We start from the raw sequence: 21,726 nt of genomic DNA, 5'->3' as shown, positions 1-21,726 counted from the left end.
AATCGAAGATGAGAACAGAGCCAGGAATAACTTGGAGATGGTGAAACAACAACAGGCATCTGCCAATTTGGTTTCACAACCCAAGAAATATCCTAGGCAGTCCAAGCCACCTAAGAAAGAACCCCAACAGTTGGAGGCCAAAAAGACTAATTTTAAAAAGAGGGGCAAGTGCCGCAACTGTGGAAAGTGGGGTCACTATGCATCGAGTGTAGGGGTCCTAAGAAAGGGAACACGACACACCACGAAGGAAGTTCACATGCGGTGGACAAGACCGAGCCTACTAACTTTGTTGCCATGGTTGGCAAGGGTAAGGGGTTGGCGAGACATCTTGATTGGTGGTTAGACTCGGAGCGACTTGTCATGTTTGCAATAGCAAGGACCTGCTCACGATGTTGTTCAAGTAGCGTAGAGACGCATCATTGCAAATGGAGACGTCGTGGAAGTGGCTCAACAAGGGACAGTGAACCTGGTTCTATCATCAGGTAAAATATTAACTTTGAAAAATGTTAAAATCTTTCCTGGTTTTGAAAAGAATTTAATTTCCATTGGAATTTTGCTTGATGCTGGCATGTCTATTACTTTTAGTAGTGGTAGAGTAACATTGTCTGTTAACTCCTTTTATTTTGGATGTGCTTATAATTTGAATGGTATGTTTAGGTTGAGTTTAGCTAATGAGACAATAAACCAGGTTAACCATAATTCACTTGATCCCAAAATACTACATTGTAGGTTAGGACATGTGAACTATAGGAAAATGCTCAAACTAGCTAAAACTCATAATTTACCATTAGACACTTCAATTAGATTTAACAGATGTGAAGTGTGTGCTCAAACTAAAATAACTAGAAAACCGTTCAGACCGGTTTCTAGGAGCACTCAACTTCTTGAACTTATACATTCTGACATTTGTGACTTTAAAAGCTACACAACTAGAGGAGGTCGGAAGTATTTGATAACATTTATAGACGATTTTTCTAGATACTGTCATTTATACCTGTTAAAATCTAAAGATGAAGCTTTTGAAAAATTTAAAATTTTCAAGAATAGGGTAGAAAATCAGTTGAACTTGAAAATTAAAAGATTTAGAAGTGATAGGGGAGGAGAATACAAATTGACAGAGTTCAAGGAATTCTGTGCCTCTGCAGGCATAATCCTTGAAACTACTGCTCCTTACTCACCTCAATCAAATGGCATAGCTGAAAGAAAGAACAGGACGTTAACAGAGATGTTAAACTCCATGTTATTGACAGCTGGTATGCCCTCTTGCTATTGGGGAGAAGCAGTGTTGACTGCAAATCACATTCTAAATAGACTACCACATTCAAAACTGACTTCTACACCTTATGAACTATGGCATAATCATCCCTGTAGATATGACACTCTTAAGGTTTGGGGCTGTATAGCTTATGTTAGGATACAAGACCCTAGGAGACCTAAGGTGGGAACTAGAACAAACACTTGTGTATATCTAGGTTGTGCAGAAGACAGTGCTGCAGACCGGTTTTTGGATCTATCAACCAATGTGGTGATAGAATCTAGGGATGCTATATTCTTTGAGGATAAATTCCTTAGAGATAAAGGCCTGACCTTGCCTGGTTTGACTGAAGTGGTTACAGAATCACCTTTGGAATCTGAACCAATTGTTTCTGACACTACTCCCACAATGCTCCTTGAATCAGAATCTAGAAGAGTATCTACTAGAGATCGAGTACCCAAGAATTTTGGTGAGGATTTTGTGACCTACCATTTAGAGGCTGATCCATCCACCTATAAGGAAGCGATGAGATCTAGGGACTCCCTGTTATGGAAAGAAGCCATTGATGAGGAAATGAGCTCTTTAATGCAGAATGAGACCTGGCACCTTGTTGATCTGCCTAGAGGGGCCAAGACAATAGGGTGTAAGTGGGTACTGAAGAAGAAAATTAATCCGGATGGGTCTATAGCCAGGTATAAAGCACGATTAGTAGCTAAGGGCTATAAACAGGTGAGAGGGATAGATTATTTTGACATCTACTCCCCGGTCTGCCATTTGGCAACAATAAGGATTCTTCTTGCCATAGCATCTACTGAGCACTATGTTGTGCATCAAATGGATGTAAAAACGGCTTTCCTTAATGGAGACCTAACAGAAGAAATCTACATGAACCAACCTGAAGGGTTTGTCATGGAAGGTTCTGAAAAAAGAGTTTGTAAATTAAACAAATCTCTCTATGGTCTTAAACAAGCACCTAAATTGTGGCATGAGAATTTTGACAAGACAGTAAAGAGCTTTGGTTTTCAAACCAGCAACTCGGATAAGTGCCTTTATTTTTTGTCTGAGTCAAACAAGGTCGCGATTATTTGCTTGTATTTTGACGACATGTTGATTCTAGGTTCTGATCTCTCTGTAGTGAGTGACATTAAAGAAATCTTGTCCAAAGAATTCGACATGAAAGATCTTGGTGTGGTAGAGACCATTCTTGGGATGAGAGTAAGCTTCAGTGAGCAAGGGATCACCCTTAGTCAGACTCATTACATTGAGAAGCTACTTTCTAGTTGGGGATACAGTGATTGTAAACCGATTGAGACACCCTATGACTATAACAAACGGTTGAAACCTAACACAGGTGACATCGTGAATCAGTTAGATTATTCTAAACTGATTGGTAGTCTCATGTATGCAATGAGTTGTACTAGGCCAGACATAGCCTTTACGGTAGGCATGCTGAGTCGTTTCACTAGTAATCCTGGAAAAAAGCATTGGGATGCCCTATCGAGGTGATGAGATACCTTAAGGGTACTCAAGGTTATGCTTTATGTTATAATGGACATCCTCCAACTTTGGAAGGATATTCGATGCATCTTGGTGCTCGATTTGGGAGAAGCAGAGATCCACCAGTGGTTATGTATTTACACTAGGAGGAGCATGTAGTCTGAAAATCCAAAAGACAGACTAGTATTGCTCTGTCATCTATGGAATCGGAACTTTATGCTCTAGCTTCTGCGGGAGATGAAGCAGAGTGGATAAAGGATCTGATCATGGATATTCCATTGAGGAGTTTTAAGTTAAACTCTATATCTATATTCTGTGATAATCAAGCAACCAAGACGATTGTGAATAACTCACTCTTTAATGGTAAGAGGAGACACATCAGGCTGAAACAGGCTATGTTGAATTATAGAACAGAACAAGGGATTATCACTTTGATTGATGTGAGATCGAAGGATAATACGGCAGATGCCCTTACAAAGGGATTGAACAAAGATCGAACATTCAAAACTACAGGGGAGATGGGGTTAAAGACCATTTAGTCAGGTCTTAACCTAACCCAATATTATTTTGAATTATTCGAATCTCATCTAGCCTTGGTAAGCATTCGGGACAGTTTACATGTTTCAGATAACTTAGTTAGGTTACTAAGTATGGGGGTTTGTGAAACCATTCCAAACTTGATGGTGTAGCAAATTTTCATGTGAAGTCTCCTTACTTTGTTATTCCACAAAGGAATATGAAAAATGTCTGATATGTTTCAATGATATTGTGCTAGTCTTTATGTCATTCCAAATTTGATGACATGTCTTTCATAGTATGGTGTACCATTCCAAATTTGATGATACAACATAAATCTATGACTGATATGACGAATACAGTATTCCAAATGGAAACATGGTATGGTCCTTATGATAGAGACTATATAGGATCGAGTTCTTGTAAAGAAACTTGATGATGATGCTTATTGTTTTTTGATTTACCTTCAACCATATATGAAATGTACTAAGTTCTTATTGTTGAACTAGATACTATTGTGCAAATGATTGAATTCATAATATCTTATGAAATTCATATTTGACAAATTACAGAGAATGGCGAAGATGGAGGAGAACGGTTGAATCTGGATCTCGATGAGGATGACTTACTTGATGAGTAAAGTCACATGGATTGCAAGGACTTTTCCTTTTGATTATTTCTTTTGGTTTAGCCACTTGCATGTGGAACTTTGGATTTATTGTTGGGTTTAGTTTTGATCTAAAACCTTTGTTTTATTTCTTGAAGTTTACTTATTTCTTATTTGATTTATTGGATTATTGATATTCAATTTATATTGATTCAATTACTGATTGAACAATGGTTCCTATACATGTGTAATGGATATATGTAGAACATAGGAGGAGATTGTAAGGGTATTTATGTAATATCCCTTTATATGTTCTAATATAATCCTACTTGTATTAATGCCCAGGCTGTGAGGGGCAATTTAGTAATTAGTCCATCTGACCTAAACCCTAGTTTTCCTATATATACTAGCTGGAGGCAGCAGTCTGGGTATTCCAAACTAGATACTCAGGGTGTAATGCTTTAAGCAACCTTGTGCTTAAAACCCTAACCCTAACAACTTAGACATGATCCTATGCTACAAGGTCCATGGGCCTCCATTGATATATGTGTGTGTGTGTGTGTATATATATATCTACTATTAAAGTATTTTTTTAAATGACAAAAATACCCTGTCTTTCTCTCCCTCTCTCTGCTTTGCATGTGGGGAAGACTCCTCCCAAACTCCAACAGAGACGTCCATCCTTCCCCCGCTCCTTTTCTAATGTAGAAGAAGTTAGGCTGCAACTAATTCTACAGGAGGATCGTGAAGTCTTCAATGAAGAAGCTTTCTTCAATCGGTTGATCTCAGATTTGCAGGGAATTGCAATAAAAACCAGAATATAAACAAAGAAGAAAATAGAGAATGGAGAAGATGGATAGATAGAAGAAGGGGGATCGGGATAGGTGGGGTTGGCTATCTCAGCCTGGGCATCTCACAGCATGTCATGGTTTCAAAAACCAAAAATCTCTCTTTTTTTTCTCCAAACAATAGTCCAATTAAAATAAAACTCCAATTCCTAATCTAAATAATAAACCTCTAAAACTCCACCCAAGGCAGCAACCCTTTTGGATTCAAAGTACTCCACGCAAGCTGTCATGGGCCCACCAAATCTGAGTAAACAAATAAAGAAAAGAATCCTAAATTATCTCTAACTCTAATTACATAAAATAACTAAATAATTTCATAATTAAAAACTATCTAAAAAATTAATTATAGTAGCTGTAGGAGTCCTCCACAACTTGCAAATTAGTCTTCACGTTGCATTCAATCTTCACCAGCTATCCATATCACCCCAAATCACTATTCATGTGAACAGTGTCACATGAACAGTAACTCGTGGTACTGTTCACGTGAACAGTATTTTTTAAAATTCTATCTTGGTCTCTTCTCTTCTTCGTGCTTCTCTTTGACTGGGTCTGCCTTATGTGATGCTCCATTGAACCTACAAAACTTGCCACATCATCAGACCAGGCTGCCTCTCGCAGAACTTGAATCCTACAATTACACTGGGTTAGTTTTGGGGCTTGTTCCAGCGGCTACACATGGACCTGTGATCTACATCACTCAGATTCATAGTTCAAAAACTCGTTTCGTTTCGGTCAAAATTTTGAATATTTCGGTCAAGTCGAAACGAAATGTAACATCGAATTGAAAAAATGCAATATTTCGAAAATTTCGGTCATCTCGTTTCGGAAATTTCGGAAATCTCGGTCATTTTGACATTTTACACCTACAAATGGCCAAGCAAAACTCGAAGAAAAAATACCTTATTTCGACGAAATTTCGAGCAGTATCTCGGAAATTTCGGTCAGACCGAAACACCAAAATGAAACGAGATTTTAAACCTTGCTCAGATTAACTAGGATCATAATAACGTGACAATAACCAGAATTCTAGAATAATTAATAATAATAGATCAGCAACTCAGATAAATGTGAAATTTGATATGAAGTTGATAACATAGGAAGGAACAACTCTTCAAAAGATGGGCTCGATCCAATAGTTGGATCTCAAGAACCAGCACTGTTACAGAACTAGTAACTTAACATTGTAAGAACTAGGAACTCTGATATCTCAGCAAATGATGAACTGATGTAGGTATGATTCTAGTTAACAGCAGTTCTTAGACTAGTAAACAAGATATCAAAATATGAGACATATGGTAGTGTCCTACTTGAGGTAGGATACCCAAAACCCTGTAGGTCGATTGAAGAATTTAAAAACAATGCTTTAGGACTTATAACAGATCAGATTTGAAGTTTAATATCAGTAATAAAACAGTAATCATATCTACCAACAACTAACATGTGATTCAAAAGGAATTTAATGGCTTAAACAGAGACTGAAATTGATTGGAAGAGTTCCAAATTTATGGGACTCTAATCAATTGACCTCTGTCCTAAAACTGAAACTGTGGGCAGGTTTTGAATTACATGCAGTTGATGGCTCTGAGATCACAACTGAAATCCCAGATGTATTGATCCCAAAATAGAAGAGTTTTAAAATATTGGAATACCATAAACAAAACAAAAACTGTACTTGAAGGGTTAATGAAAAAGAAAAATAAGAAGAAAATATAGAATCATATGACTTGTAACTCACATCCAATCCTTAATCAGAATCCCACCGACCCTCCTAGCATCCCACAGCCATTAATCTGAGTCTCACAGAAGTTGAGCAGCAAATCCACATTTTTAGTCATAATAAAAAATGTTGGGATGGTTTAACACCTACAATGCTTTTATAGAAACAGAAAGGCTGAATCATATTGGCCCTAGGAAAGTTACCAGCCAATAGGAAGCTACCATATAAAAGAATCAAACTAAAACAGACTAGGGTTGTGTTTGGTTGGATAGAAATGAATAGAAAAGAAAAGAAAAAAGAATCTTGAATAGAAAAGAAAAGAAATGAAAAGAAAAGATAAAAAGAACACAATTTCTTAGTGTTTGGTTAACAATAGAAAAGAAAAGAAATCTAATACAAATTAATAATAATTGCAGCCCCACCTCTGGCTAATAATCTCCCGACTTTCTCTCCTCTCCGACTTTATCTTTCCACTTATCTCTCTCCCCGCTTTCTCTCTTTTCTCTCTCTACTTCTTTGCGGCATACTCCACCTCTTCTGCACATTCCCATCCTTCCCTTTGAAGCTCTTGCAGTTAAGCGCAGGCGCACAACAATGTGGAAGAACCATACCGGCACTGGTAGTATTGAAGGGCCATAATGCAGTGCCTTGGCCATCAAAAGTACCACCTCCGGTCAATGACCTTGCACCCATCCAAACTCTATCCAATCATCCAAAGAACCATACCTGCTCATATCTGTGGTGGTATTTAGGAAACAAGATCCCAGATCTGATTTTTCTCCAACGCCAACAGTTCTTCATTCATAGCACAATCCTCCAACCAGTAATAGATAATGCCTTTGCAACAGACTTAGGAATATGATGATTTTCAACAGTATTCAAACACGGATGGAAGGTAGAAGACAAACCAGAATAGAACACAAAATTAGAAATGGGGTGCTGGTTACAACTCCGAACACCTTTACGATGAGTAATAGGAGTATCAAGATCAGAAGAAGGTTCCAAGGAAGAAGTAGCTGGAGCAGAGGCAGCCGAAATGGGTGGGGCCTATACTTTTCATTGGTGACTTTGGAACACAATAGGTGTCGGTGATGAGGCAGCCTATGGAACGGGGTTAACAAGAGATTGAACAACATAAACGGGAAGATCATCATCCAACTCAGAAACAGTAAAAGAAGATACATCGTAAGGGGTGGATTCAAAGAAGGAAACATCAACAGTAACAAAGTATTTCTGTAAGTCAAAGGAGTAACAATGATAACCCTTCTGGGTGCGGGAATAACCAACAAAAAACCACTTATGAGCTTTAGGATCCAATTTTGAATCACTAGGATGATGATCACAAATGAAGCAAACACTACCAAATACACAGGGTAGTAAAACAAACAAAGGCATAGAAGGAAATAACAAAGAATAAGGAATACAACCAAGTAAAACAGAGGAAAGCATGCAGTTAATAAGGTAACATTAGTCAAAACAGCATCTGCCCAAAAAGGTTTAGGCACTTCCATCTCAAACAAAAGAGATCGAGTAACTTCCATTAACTATCTATTCTTCCTCTTGGCCACACTATTTTGTTATAGAGTGTCAGCATAAGAGGATTGATGAACAATACCACGTTGAACCATTAATTCAGTAAAGGGGGTAGAAAAATACTCCTTAGCATTATTACTACGAAGAACACGCAAAGGAGTTTGAAACTGAGTATTAATTTTATTCATAAATGTACAACATGTTCTAAAGATGAAAAATAATTCTTAACGAATTTTCATTAAATAAAGCCAGGTAAATCTGGAATAGTCATCAACAAAAATAACAAAATAACAAAAACCTAACTTGGAAATGACTGGATAAGGACCCAATACATCAGAATGAACTAAAGAAAAAGGTTGGTCAGACCGTTTATTGACTCTAGGAGGATAACTCACACACTAAAGTTTCCAAAACTGGTAGGACTCACAATTTAAACTAGAAAGAGACCAAAAGTGAGTATCTAAAAGTTTCAAACTCTCCAACGAAGGATGATCAAAACGACAATGAATCTGCTGAGGTGACGCCACACTGGAACACGTCACAGATGAAGTGTCCTCAAGTATATATAGCCCCCCTTGATTCCCGACCTCTACCAATCATCTTCTTCGTCGTAAGATCCTAAAATACACAATGAGTCAGAAAAAAAAGTTACAGAACAATTATAGGTTTTGGTAAACTTATTAACGGAAAAGATATTAAAAGAAAAGTCAAGTAAATAAAGAACTGAAGATAAGGACAAAGAATTTGTATTAAGAACAATGCCAGTACCAGTCACTTTAGCTAAGGAACCATCAACTAAAGTAACACTAGTTGAAGATTTGTGTGAGGAGGAAAGTATATTTGAGACACCAGCCATTTGATCCGAAGCCTCCTGAATCAATGATGATCCAGGGATGAGAAGTAGCAGTCAAAAGACATGCAGTGGCATTACCTGTCTGAACAAAAGTGACAGTTGGAGTCTGGGATGGCTGAGAAATTTGAAACTAGGTAAAACAAGCATACTCATCAAACATCTTCATGGTCTTACCCTCAAACTTTGGAGATGAAGAAATAGTAGACTCAGTAGTAGCAGCGGAATTGGCAAACTGTTGTTGGGGTGGTTTGCCATGAAGTTTCCAACAAAAACGTTGGATATGGCCTGGGTGCCCATAATTGTGACAAGACTTCACCGAACTTGAATTATCAGAAGCAGCCTGAGTACCTGAAGTAGGGGTTTTCCCATAACCAGCCCCACGACCACGACTACCACCACTATTGCCATTACCACCATTGCCAGCCCCACTATTGGGTCCACGGTTAGATGGAAGAAGCCAAGGCAGATGTATCCACTGAAGTAGAACTCTCACGAGAGACACGTAGAACTCGGGAAAATGTTTTTTGATAGTGTGGCTACCTTGTCACCACCAAAAATTTGAGGATGGACTGAATGAAACTCTTTCTCAAGTCCTCCCAAAAATCCCATGACAGCGAGCTGTTCTCGCTGACTTTGCATTTGTTCCACATTAGAAGTGATTGGAAGTAGAGAATTGAGCTCCTCATACATCCTCTTGAAGTTAGCAAAATACTGAGTCAAAGGGCGACCCGTTCGATCAGACCGATAAAACTCTTGAGACAGATCATAAATACGACAAAGGTTGTTATATCCAGAATACAGAACATTAAGATACTCCCATAGCTCCTTGAGGGTGTCAATGTGAGTCTCCAAATCAACAATTTGGTTGTCCATTGAATTCAGCATCTGTCCCAAGATTCTTGCATTAATAGTATCCCTCAAGGGATCATCATCTGGTTTAATTTTCAACAAATGATCTTGCTGATCATGTCCGGTCAGAACCAACTTAACAATTTTCTTCCATTGTTGAAAGTTGGTAATCCCCTCCAGCTTCTTTTTAGTAATACGATTTGATGATGAAGATAGTACCTCAGTCACCCCATTCTTAAATTGTTCAGACATTATTTACAGCCAAAGGATGGAGTGAAATTGCAATAAAAAATGAAAAATTCTGGAAAAACTCGATTCCCAAAAACCCTGACCAATATCGATTTTGCCAAAAATCCAGACAAAAATTGATCTCAAAAACTTGAACCAAACAGAAAATTTGCCTTTGGAGTAGCTTTCGAAAAATCCAGCAAGCTCCAAAAACTCCAGCAAACTCAAAAAATTGTTTCCAAAAGCCCAACAAAAAAATTGATTAATCACCCTAGGAAAAATTGACCTCAAAACACTGACATGGTGCTGCTGATGTTTGATCTTTAAGTTCCAGCCCAATCTTTACTCTATCAATCATCCAATAGCATAAAAAGAGACCTAGTTCTTAATTTAGAACATGAACTAGTCTCTAAACAGTCCCAAAACACAGCATAGGGTGCTGCACCCCTTCAAACGAAAGACAAGAGGAGGCGCAAAACTTCAATCTGAAACGAGAGAGAGTGTTGTGCAACTTGGGAGTCACAACTTATTGTTGGATTTCACACTCTATTCAATATAAAATAAGAAAAAGAAAAATAAACACAATATAGGCACAATTCTCGAGAGAGAGTGTTGTGCAACTTGGAAGTCACAACTTACTGTTGGATTTCCCACTCTATTCAATATAAAATAAGAAAAATAAAAATACACACAATACCGATGCTAATATCGAGGAAGAGTGTTGTGCAACTTGGGAGTCACAACTTATTGTTGGATTTCCCACTCTATTCAATATAAAATAAGAAAAAGAAAAATAAACACAATACAAGCGCTAATATCGAGATTCACATAATCAATGCTTCTCCTCCATTCATTTGGCATCTTCCTTGTGCTCATAATCCTGTTAAATAGATTGGTTAACCAATATACCTCACAACCTCTCAGGGCTTTCCTTCTATTGGGATCTCATCTGGGCCTTGTGTCTTGCTTGCTTTCATCTTTCTTAAGGCTTCTTTAACTTCCGCCTCATTAACCTGTCGTGCATATCTATAGCGTGAGGTGTCTTGTTGAATAATGTTATCGTCCGGATCATTTATACTAGACCTATCTCCATTTAGTAGATCACAAATAACTCATCCCATCTTTCAGTGTCCTCATCCCTTACCAACACTCTTTCATCATCACCCTTGATACACCACACCAACTATAGAGCAGGATTCAGACTAAAAAAGGCGTACCTAGTGCACGAGGCTCCTAGCACTGTGGGGTCTTGGGAGGGCCATAATGTACACAGCCTTACCCCCCACTTCGCGGAGAGGCTGTTCCCGACTCGAATTTGCGACCTATCGAGATATTATAACATATATATATATATATACACACACACAAAATAATAAAATGAGCAACCCCTAATGCATTAAATATTCAACTCAACACTTAAAAAGAGAGCTTAACAGGTTGCGTAGTCAGCCAGGAAACCAGAAAAGGAAGTCTTAAATTACCACATACAATAGCTCTGAAAATTCCACTAACAATCCTATACTTGCCTAAATGATCAAGATCTAAAACAGAGGCAAAATAGGGTTTTGAACCATGCCAAGCCAAGCCAAGCCAAGCCAAGCCAAGCCAATACCAAACCAAACTAAAAAATGTAGGAAAAAAATATTTTCTTCCTTCTACTGGCTGAAATGGCATCACATGCCATGCCCTTCTTTATTGTTTTTCTAACCGATATTCTGAAACCCTCACTGCCTTCAACCCATTTGATGACTGTGTCATTGCCCCAACCTGTCAAGAACTTCTGAATGCATCCAAAAACTGTTTTGACCAAGTGTATCAGTAGAATCTCTGAGAACAGACAAGATACTGGGTTGGGGGTCAATCCACTAGTTGTGGTCATTGGTGTGTGGTAAACACAGCAATTTGGATGGAGGTTTCTGCAAGGCTTGGAAAGCTCCAGTCAAAATCTATCTGGTCCTGGCACCTTCTCTGCATGGGCATCAGATGAATTCTTAAAGTATTTTTCCTCTGTAAAGGGGCACTCTGGTCAATCTTCTGTTCCATCTTAAATTCTGTACAAATTTAAACCATTAAGCATCAAGTGGAATAGTAGAAGTTTCTGTGAGACTCCTTGTAGAATTCAAAATGTAGTGTTTCATAGCTGCATTACTGATATTAGCACTCCTAGATCCAATTTTGTGGATGAAATAATTTCTATGATGTGGGCTTGTTGCTTCGTGAGAATAACTTATATTTCTGTTGCCATGTTTAATTCATTGGATTCTGGACCATTGCCTTGATATGTCTCTTCCTATTGCATTCCTGTTCAGAGCTCACTCTGTGGGCTTGTTGCTTTGTGAAAATAATTTATATTTCTGTTTCCATGTTTAATTCATTGGATTCTGGACCATTGCCTTGATATGTCTCTTCCTATTGCATTCCTGTTCAGAGCTCTTTTGTCTTCAGTTTGTCACCAAAATTTAGCATCAGAGTGAGTTGAAGTTTTCTACTTTTTTAACTTTCTAGATGATCCTGCTCCCTCCCCCCCCCCCCCTGCTTCTTGTCTCCGGAATTTTCCTTCTGTCTCCTTTTCAACTTCTTTGTCAAGTCTTTTATTTGCTTCTTGAGAATTTTACTTGTGCTTGTATGCACTATTAACATATGCATGTCTGAAGCTATGGATAATTAGGTGCTTCTGATTTTGATGGTTTAATTATAATAATACTAATTTATTCCATAAACTGACATTGGATTTGTATTTGTCCTGAATGCATTTGCTCTTTGGTGCAGATTCCAATCGCAACTTCTCAGGTTATCTGAGTATTTGATATGGTGAAGCAACTGAGCAAAAGAAAAAATTTGATCCTCAATGAATTGGCTTATTCTTTCATGACAAGTGGGTACAGGGAATCACCTTCATTGTTGCGATTTATGACTACAAGTAGGCGGGTTCAGGACAGAAGCAAGAAAAAGAGGGTGCATGATCTAGAAATAGCAACAGAGAAGTGGAAGTTAGCCTCAAAGGTTTTGTTTCTTATGGAGGTTTTGAAGAGAGAACCTGAGCAAATCATTCCTTTAAGATCATTGGAACAGTACAGAAGGCATATTAGCCTTCCTAAGCCCCACAAGATCTCGGACTTCATACGGAAATCACCAAAGCTGTTTGAATTGTACAAAGATCACAAACGAGTTATATGGTGTGGGATGACCAAGGAAGCTGACAACTTGGTGGAAGAGGAAGCAAAGATCATGGAGGAGCATGGTGAGAAAGCTGCTGAGCATGTTACCAGGCTCTTGATGATGACAGTGGATAAGCGGCTTTCCATGGACAAGATTGCCCACTTCCGCAGAGACTTTGGCCTACCTTATGATTTACGAACCAGGTGGGCCTACAAGTACCCCCAATGCTTCAGGGTGGTTAAATCTGAGGATGATGTTGAGTATTTGGAACTTGTCTCCTGGAATCCAGCTTGGGCTGTAACAGAACTAGAGAAGAAAGTGGTTGGGGTAAATGAGTCTACCCCTCCCACTCCAGGGTTGCTCACACTTCCATTCCCCATGAAATTTCCTCAAAACTACAAGAAAATTTTCCGATATGGTGGGAAAATCGAACACTTCCAGAAACGGTCTTATCTATCTCCATATGCTGATGCTCGAGGGCTTAAAGCAGGGTCACAGGAATTCGATAAGAGAGCAGTAGCGGTGATGCATGAGCTACTTAGCTTTACCATTGAGAAAAGGGTGGTTACTGACCACCTCACCCACTTTCGTCAAGAAATTGTGATGCCTCAGAAACTGATGAGACTTCTTCTGAAGCATTTTGGGATTTTCTATGTCTCTGAGAGGGGAAAGAGATTTAACGTGTTCTTGACGGAAGCTTATGAAGGTTCTGAGCTGATTCAAAAGTGCCCCTTGGTTCTTTGGAAAGAAAAGGTCCAGGCCCTAATTGGTTACAGAGGAAGACAGCGGAGAATTGAATCATTTAGTGACTTTTCAGATATGGAGGGTTTTGATAATCTGTTTGACAGCGACTTTAAAGGTGAAAATGCTATTGCAGAGCTTGAGAGTGAGGACACAATTGCTGGGATAGAGGACCTATCTGCTCCTGATCATGAGATGGAAGTAAGAGATATCTACACTGCTTACACAGGAAGCTGACCAGTGAATTATTATCATGAGGTTGGAATCTCTCTCTCTCTCTCTCTTTATATATATATATATATATGCTAAGAATTTTGTAATAAAGAAAGATCCCTCCATGCTCTACAAGGGCCCAATGAAGCAAAAGCATATGCATAGCAAATGAAACTTACACGAAAAAACATCTCAAGTCTCTCCCAATTTCAGTAGTAGAAATACTCAAATACCAGAAAAGCCTTCACACACATTAGCCCAAAGAAGAATACAAAGCTTTGTAGGCCCCCTTAAAAGAGGCTCTGTTGTATTTTCTTTTTCAGCCATAGGTTCCACAATGCTGCTGACAGAAAGGACCAGAGAATCCTTCTAGATTTGAAGTTCTGGGCCCCTCATTCTTAATGCAGGTTAGAAGTGGAAGGCATGACCAGACCTTGCCAATCTCCTTCAAAAGGGTACCCCTGTGCAAAAGTAAATGGACACTGCATCAACAAGGATGGATAGAATCTTCAGCTTTCAGACATAAAAGATGAACAGTGGGAAGGAAAAAACCTGTTGAAACCTTTTTTTTTTTTTTTTGGGGGGCAAGAGGAGGAAGGTAAAGGGATAACCCTCAAATCCTGTCCTTTTGTCACACTACTTGGAAGAGCTGAAATGTCTGGGGCAGCTCCTAATCACTAAGATTCAGCTTCAAGAGCAGGAGACCAAATACAAAACAGTCCATCTTCTTGGGCATATTCACCAGAGCATGCTTGTCACTGGCCAAATAAAAAATCAGGAAAAAGGTGTCCTCAAGGCACTTAACATTGTAAATGAAGTCCTTGTGCGATCGTCTTTCTTGATTTTAATATGCTGCTTAAAGGTTGCATTAGGAACCATGACATTATTCCTCCATAAGTTGGTATTGGTAACTATTCCGAGCAATAACCTTTTCTCCACTGACTTTATCCCCAACCTGAACATCCAAAGCTGCTTTTATTATCCAAGAAAATATAAAAGCTACTTTTTCATTACAATTTCACTAAGTGGGATTAGTCTTCTTAATCCAACCCAAATTCTGCACTTTGCCAGCAAAGCTCTTCATTCAAAAAAAAAAACCCCATCTTGAATCTGAATTTTCTGTGATGATGAGCCAACTTGTTAAGTTGGTAAATTTCTTAGTGTTTCATATTCCAGATCTGGGCTGGGAAGCCTATTTTGTACTTCACTGCCAACAGATAACCAACTTTCTTATTGAAAAACACTTCATCTTAATTTTACTAGTTATTTACGTTCTGGGATCTGTCTATGCAATATTAAATATTCTATTTAGGACATGTCATCATGGGATGCTATGTTGATTCCTCAACCAGTGGTTGGGATCCGTGTATGCTCTCCTTACTAACCTCCTCCCCTGGCCCCTTTCTCTCTCTCTCTCTCCTCTTCTTACTGCAACCAGTGTCAACCCTTGCTTCGCTCTTTAATTTCCATCCATCACATTTCTCCCTTTTTAGTTTCCACCTCTCTTTCACGTTGTCAATTACTGGAAGGAAAAGAAGAAGAAAAATAGAGAAATCGAGAGAGAAAGGGAGAGAGACAATGTGCAGAATTGGGAGTCACAATACAATCGTGATCTCCCTCTTTCCTTCACTAAATAATAATCATAAGGGCAAAACAGGTAAACAACTTAAAAATAAAATAAAAGAAGCTTCCTAAATTACCCTCATCACTACTCTCCTCTCGGTATTAGCGCTAGCCACTAATACCAAGAGTTATACATTTTTCTCCTTAACACTCCCCCTCAATCTGGAGCATAGATATTGATCATGCCCAACTTGTTACAAATGTATTCTACTCTAACACTCCTCAAGACTTTGTAAATATATCAGCAAGTTGTTCTCTTGTACGAACATGACAAGGAGAACTCAGTCCCTTTTGTAGCTTTTCTTGAATAAAATGACAGTCTACCTTAATGTGTTTCGTTCTTTCATGAAACATCGGATTTGAAGCTATATGAACAGCAGCTTGGTTATCACACCAGAGTTGCATTGGCGAATCATCAATGAATCCAAGCTCAACAAATAATTGTTTCACCCACATTAGTTCATAGGTAGCATGCGCCATGTCCCTATACTCTGACTCTGCACTGGAACGAACAACTACTGTCTGTTTCTTGCTCTTCCAGGACACTAGGTTTCCTCCAACAAATGTTCAATAACCTATGGTCGACGTCTTGTCAATCGGAGACTCTGCCCAATCAGCATCCGAAAAATCCTCTATCTGTTCATGGCCATGATCACTATAGAGAAGACCACGACCATGAGCCTTTTTTAGGTACCGCAAGATACGCACAACTGCCTCCCAATGAGATGTTCGAGGAGTAGACAAAAATTGGCTCACCATACTAACAGGAAAGGCAATGTCAGGTCTAGTCACTATTAGATAATACAATTTGCCAACTAACCTTCGATATTTCTCAAGATCACCCAAAAATCACCATCATCAGCCAGAAGCTTTACATTGGGATCCATAGGAGTATCTAAAGGTTTAGAACCCAACATCCCTATCTCTGAAAGAAGATTCAGAACATACTTACGCTGGGAAAGTGAAATCCCTTTCTTTGACTGAGCCACCTCCACACCTAAGAAATACTTCAACTTTCGTAGTTCTTTGGTCTGAAACTTCAGCTGCAAATATATCTTCAAGTTCTCAATACTAGAAATATCATCTCCTGTAATTACTATATCATCAACATAAACAACAAGGAATATCTTTCCTGCATCAGACCGACGGAAAAATACAAAATGATCACTGCCACACCGTGTCAACCCAAATTCTAACATAACTTCAGTGAACCGGCCAAATCAAGCTCGAGGGGACTGTTTCAGCCCATACAATGACTTCTTGAACTTACAAACCAGACCAGACTCCCACTGAGCAACAAACCCAGGAGGTTGCTCTATATAAACCTCTTCATGCAAATCCCCATGCAAAAATGCATTCTTAACATCTAGTTGAGACAAAGGCCACTGATACGTAGTAGCAAGAGAAATTAAAATACGGACAGAAGTAAGCTTTGCCGCAGGAGAGAAAGTATCCAGGTAATCTACTCCACATACCTGGGCGTAGCCCTTCGCCACAAGGCGGGCTTTCAAACAAGCTAAGGACCCATCAGGGTTCACTTTTACCACATACACCCAACAACAACCAATAGCAGATTTACCTGAGGGTAAAGGAACAAGATCCTAAGGTTGATTCTCTTCCAATGCCAACAATTCCTCATTCATAGAAGTCTGCCAACCAAGATGAGATAATGCCTCTGCAACAGACTTAGGAATATGATGGTTCTCAACAGTATGTAAACAAGAAAAAAAGGTGGAGGACAAACCAGCATAGGACACAAAGTTAGAAATGTGGTGTTGAGTACAATTCCGAACACCCTTACGATGAGCAATAGGAATATCAAGATCAGAAGGAGGTTCTAAAGGAGAAGAAGTAGTACCTATTGCAGGATCTGCTGGCAAAGAAGTAGATGGAGTAGAAGTCATGGGAAGCCCATACTTTCCATTGGTGACGTTGAAAAATAATAGGAGGAGGTGCCGGTGATGAGGCAACCTGTGGAACATAGTGAATAATGGACTGTACAACGGAAACTGGAAGATCATCATCCAACTCTAGACACAGTAAAAGAAGAACCATCATAAGGAATGGATTTAAAGAAGGAAACATCAGCAGTAACAAAATATTTTTGTAACTCAAAAGAATAACAATGATAACCCTTTTGGGTGCGAGAGTAACCAACAAACATACATTTGAGACCTTTAGGATCCAACTTGGAAACACCAGGATGAGGATTACGAATAAAACAAACACAGCCAAATACCCGTGGTGGTAAAACATACAATGGTAGAGATGGAAACAACAAAGAAAATGGAATACCACCACGTAACACAGAGGAAGGCATGCGGTTAATGAGGTAACACGAAGTTAAAACAACATCTGCCCAAAAAGATTTAGCCACTTTCATTTGAAATAAACGAGAGCAACTTCCATTAAATGCCTATTCTTCCTCTCGTCTACACCATTTTGTTGTGGGGTGTAAGCATGAGAGGATTGATGGATAATAACACGCTGAACCATAAATTCAGAAAAAGGGGCAGGAAAGTACTCCTTAGCATTATCACTACAAAGAATACGCAAAGGAGTTTGAAATTGATTATGTATCTCATTCACAAAAGCTCAAAAAATAGAAAATAACTGAAAATGATCTTTCATTAAATAAAGCCAGGTAACCCTGGAATAGTCATCAACAAAGTTTACAAAGTAATGAAAATCCAACTTAGAAGTGACAGGACATGGACCCCATACATCTTAATGAACTAAAGAAAAAGGTTGTTTAGACCGTTTATTGATTCTAGGAGGATAACTCACATGGTGAAGTTTCCTAAATTGACAGGACTCACAATTTAAACTAGAAAGTGACCGAAAACGACTATCAAGAAGCTTCAAACTCTCCAACGAAGGATGACCTAAACGACAATGAATCTGGTGGGGAGACGCCACACCGGTACACGCCATAGATGAAGTGTCCTCAAGTATATAAACCCCCAGACTCACAACCTCTGCCAATTATCTTCTTCATCGTAAGATCTTGAAAGACACAAGAGTTTGAGAAAAAGGTTATAGAATAATTATAGGTTTTGGTAAACCTATTAGCAGATAAAAGATTGAATGGGAAATCGGGCAAATAGAGAATGGAAGACAAAGACAAAGAAGGTGTAACATGAGCAGTACTAGTACTAGTACCAGTCACTTTAGCTACGGAATCATCAGCTAAAATAACACTAGATGAAGATTTTTGAAAAGAGGAAAGTATATCTGAGACACTAGTCATGTGATTCGAAGTCCCTGAATCAATGATCCAGGGACGAGAGGTAGCAGTCAAAATACATGTAGTAGCATTACCTGTCTGAACGAAGAGTGGTGGTTGGAGGGTGGGCTGATTGAGAAATCTAGAACTGGGTAAAACAGGCATAGTCTTCATCAGGCATCTTCACAGGCTTACCCTCAGGCTGTGGAAATGTAGAAACAGTAGACTTAGTAGTAGTAGCAGAATTGACAAACTGTTGCTGAGATGGTTTGCCATGAAGTTTCCAACAAAAACGTTGGATATGTCCTGGGCGACCACAATGGTGACAAGTCCTCACCGAACTGGAACTATCAGAAGTATCCTGAGTATCCAAAGTAGGTGGTTTACCAGAACCAGCCCCACGTCCACGACCACCACCATTGTTACCATATTCACCATTACCAGCCCTACTATTAAGTCCACGGTTGGGTGGGAAAGATGTTAAAGCCGATGTATCAACTGAAGTAGTAGTCTTACGGGAGACACGGAGAACCCTGGAAAATGCTTCAAACAATGTGGCTACCTTATCACCACCAAGAATTTGGTAGCGAACTGAATCAAACTCCTTCCCAAGTCCTCCCAAAAATCCCATAACAACGAGTTGCTCCCGCTGATTTTGCATTTTTTCCACATCTGAAGTAATGGGAAGTAGCGAGTTCAGCTCTTTATACATCCTCTTGAAATCAACAAAATATTGGGTCAAAGGGTGGGCTCTTTCTATCAACCCTATAGAACTCTTGAGACACAAATTATAAATACGAGAAAGATTGTTCTGTCCGGAGTACAAAACATTAAGGCATTCCCACAACTCCTTGACAATGTCAATGTGTGTTATCAAGTCAACAATTTGATGTTCCATAGAATCTAGCATCTGTCCCAAGATCCTAGCATCAACAGTATCCCCCCAGTGGGTCATCATCAGGTTTAACTTTAAACAAGTGATCCTACTGATCACATCCAACTTAACAATTTTCTTCCATTCTTGAAAGATGGTGATTCCTTCCAACTTCTTTTCGGTAATACGGTTGGAGGAAGAAGAGAAAACCTCGGTCATCATAGTCTTGAAGTGTCACCCATAATTCACAGCATAATAGATGGAGTGAAATTGTAAAAAAAAAAAAAAAAAAATTCTGAAAATTCAATCTTCAAAACCCTGACAAAAAATTGAATTGACAGAGACCCTGACAGAATCGATCTTCAAGATAGGAGGCAACTTCAAGTAAAATTCTGCCACTATAGTGGCTTCCAAAGAGGGGCAGCACACTCCAATAATTCCGATCAATAAAAAGAAGTCCAACAAACCAATCAAAAATCGATTTTTCTCACCTTGAAAAATTGATTCCAATACCCAGACAATGTTGCCGATTTTTGTTCTTCAACATCCAATACAAACTTCACTCCATCAACCATCCACAAACAATACGAGAGACCTAGTTCTTAATTTAAGATATGAACTAGTCTCTAAACAATCGCAAAACACAGCATAGGGTGCTGCACCCCTTTAACCAGAAACTTAGAGAAGCCGCAAGTCTTCAAATGTGCAAGAACACTTCAATTCCAATTGTAGATGTAAGAAAAGGGAAGAAGAGAACCTCAAAGAGCTGTAACAGTGCCTATAGCTCTGATACCATGTCAATTAATGGAAGGAAAAGAAGAAGAAAAACAGAGAAATCGAGAGAGAAAGGGAGAGAGACGATATGCAGAGTTGGGAGTCACAATACAATCGTCATCTCCTTCTTTCCTTTACTAAATAATAATCACAAGGACAAAACAGGTAAACAACTTAACAACAAAATAAAAGAAGCTTCCTAAACTACCCTCCTCACTACTCTCCTCTCGGTATTAGCGCTAGGCACTAATACTGAGAGTTATACAACTCTCTCGTTAACACACGTCTTGTATTTAATTACTAAAGCTGACAACCCCCACTCTTGTGTTACAGGGAGCCAGAGCTGATTAAATTCCCATAAATTTTTTACCAATGATAAATGCTAGAGCAAGACATTCATGGAAGGGGACCGGCACCATAAACCAGTTCCCTACAATCAAATGGAAGTATCAACATATACATATACATACACCTTCAAGCCTGCAAATACTGCATGAAGTTTTGCTCGAGGTCTGTTGTGCAACACTGTGAAGAACTGAAGATTGAGGGTGTCAACTTAAATGACCACATGAGTTATAGGAAACCAAGCTTATAACTTGCTTAACTTACACCCTGGATAAGATAGTGGAGTAGTGGTGATGGTGCCATCATCTTCAAGAAAGACATGATCGACTTTTCTGCTTTTATGATCCAGCCCCTAGGGAATTTCTGGCAGTTCTGGAGCTATCTCATTGGGGGGTTGCTCTTCTTAGGTCCCGTAGAAAAGGTGGTATGATTGGATACAAAAATGTTTTGGCATTGTGAACCAGTGTAAGAAGGGACGAGCTGCAACTTGCTAAGGTGAACATGAAGGTTTCTTCATCATTGAAGGGAATGATGTACTGAGCTTTTGCCAGAAAAGTGAACCAGAGAGTAGGTGGGTGATGGCACTTCCCCCCAACCCCCTTGAAAAAAAGAAACATCAAAAATCAAAATATTTGGTGCATAAAACATGGTAATGGTTTATCATCTGTCTTACTAATTTTCTCTGACTATTGAAGTTATCTGAGCAATTCTTTTTTAGCTTCTACCATTCTATGCATAAATTTAAAGAAAATTAGGGTGATATCTCTATTATTGCAAATAAGCACTAAAAGAAGTGGTCACAAGTCATAGGATTCAAAAAACCTGTTATAGCATATCTACTTTAGGCTGTTGTATCAGTTAATTTGAG

The 21,726-nt window shown here is 38.9% G+C and overlaps 1 protein-coding gene across 1 annotated transcript; it reads left to right on the top strand.

Annotated features, from left to right (window-relative positions):
- The first annotated feature begins 12,641 nt into the window (after nucleotides 1–12,641).
- On the top strand, nucleotides 12,642–14,052 carry LOC122660942 (protein WHAT'S THIS FACTOR 1 homolog, chloroplastic-like). Its single transcript, XM_043856206.1, has one exon. The coding sequence runs from the start codon at nucleotides 12,712–12,714 to the stop codon at nucleotides 14,038–14,040; it is 1,329 nt and encodes a 442-aa protein (XP_043712141.1). The 5' UTR covers nucleotides 12,642–12,711; the 3' UTR covers nucleotides 14,041–14,052.
- The last annotated feature ends 7,674 nt before the right edge of the window (nucleotides 14,053–21,726 follow it).

The sequence above is a fragment of the Telopea speciosissima genome, chromosome 5, assembly GCF_018873765.1.
Source record: "Telopea speciosissima isolate NSW1024214 ecotype Mountain lineage chromosome 5, Tspe_v1, whole genome shotgun sequence".
NCBI classification, from domain to species: domain Eukaryota; kingdom Viridiplantae; phylum Streptophyta; class Magnoliopsida; order Proteales; family Proteaceae; genus Telopea; species Telopea speciosissima.
This window is presented reverse-complemented; position numbering and strand designations above follow the sequence as displayed.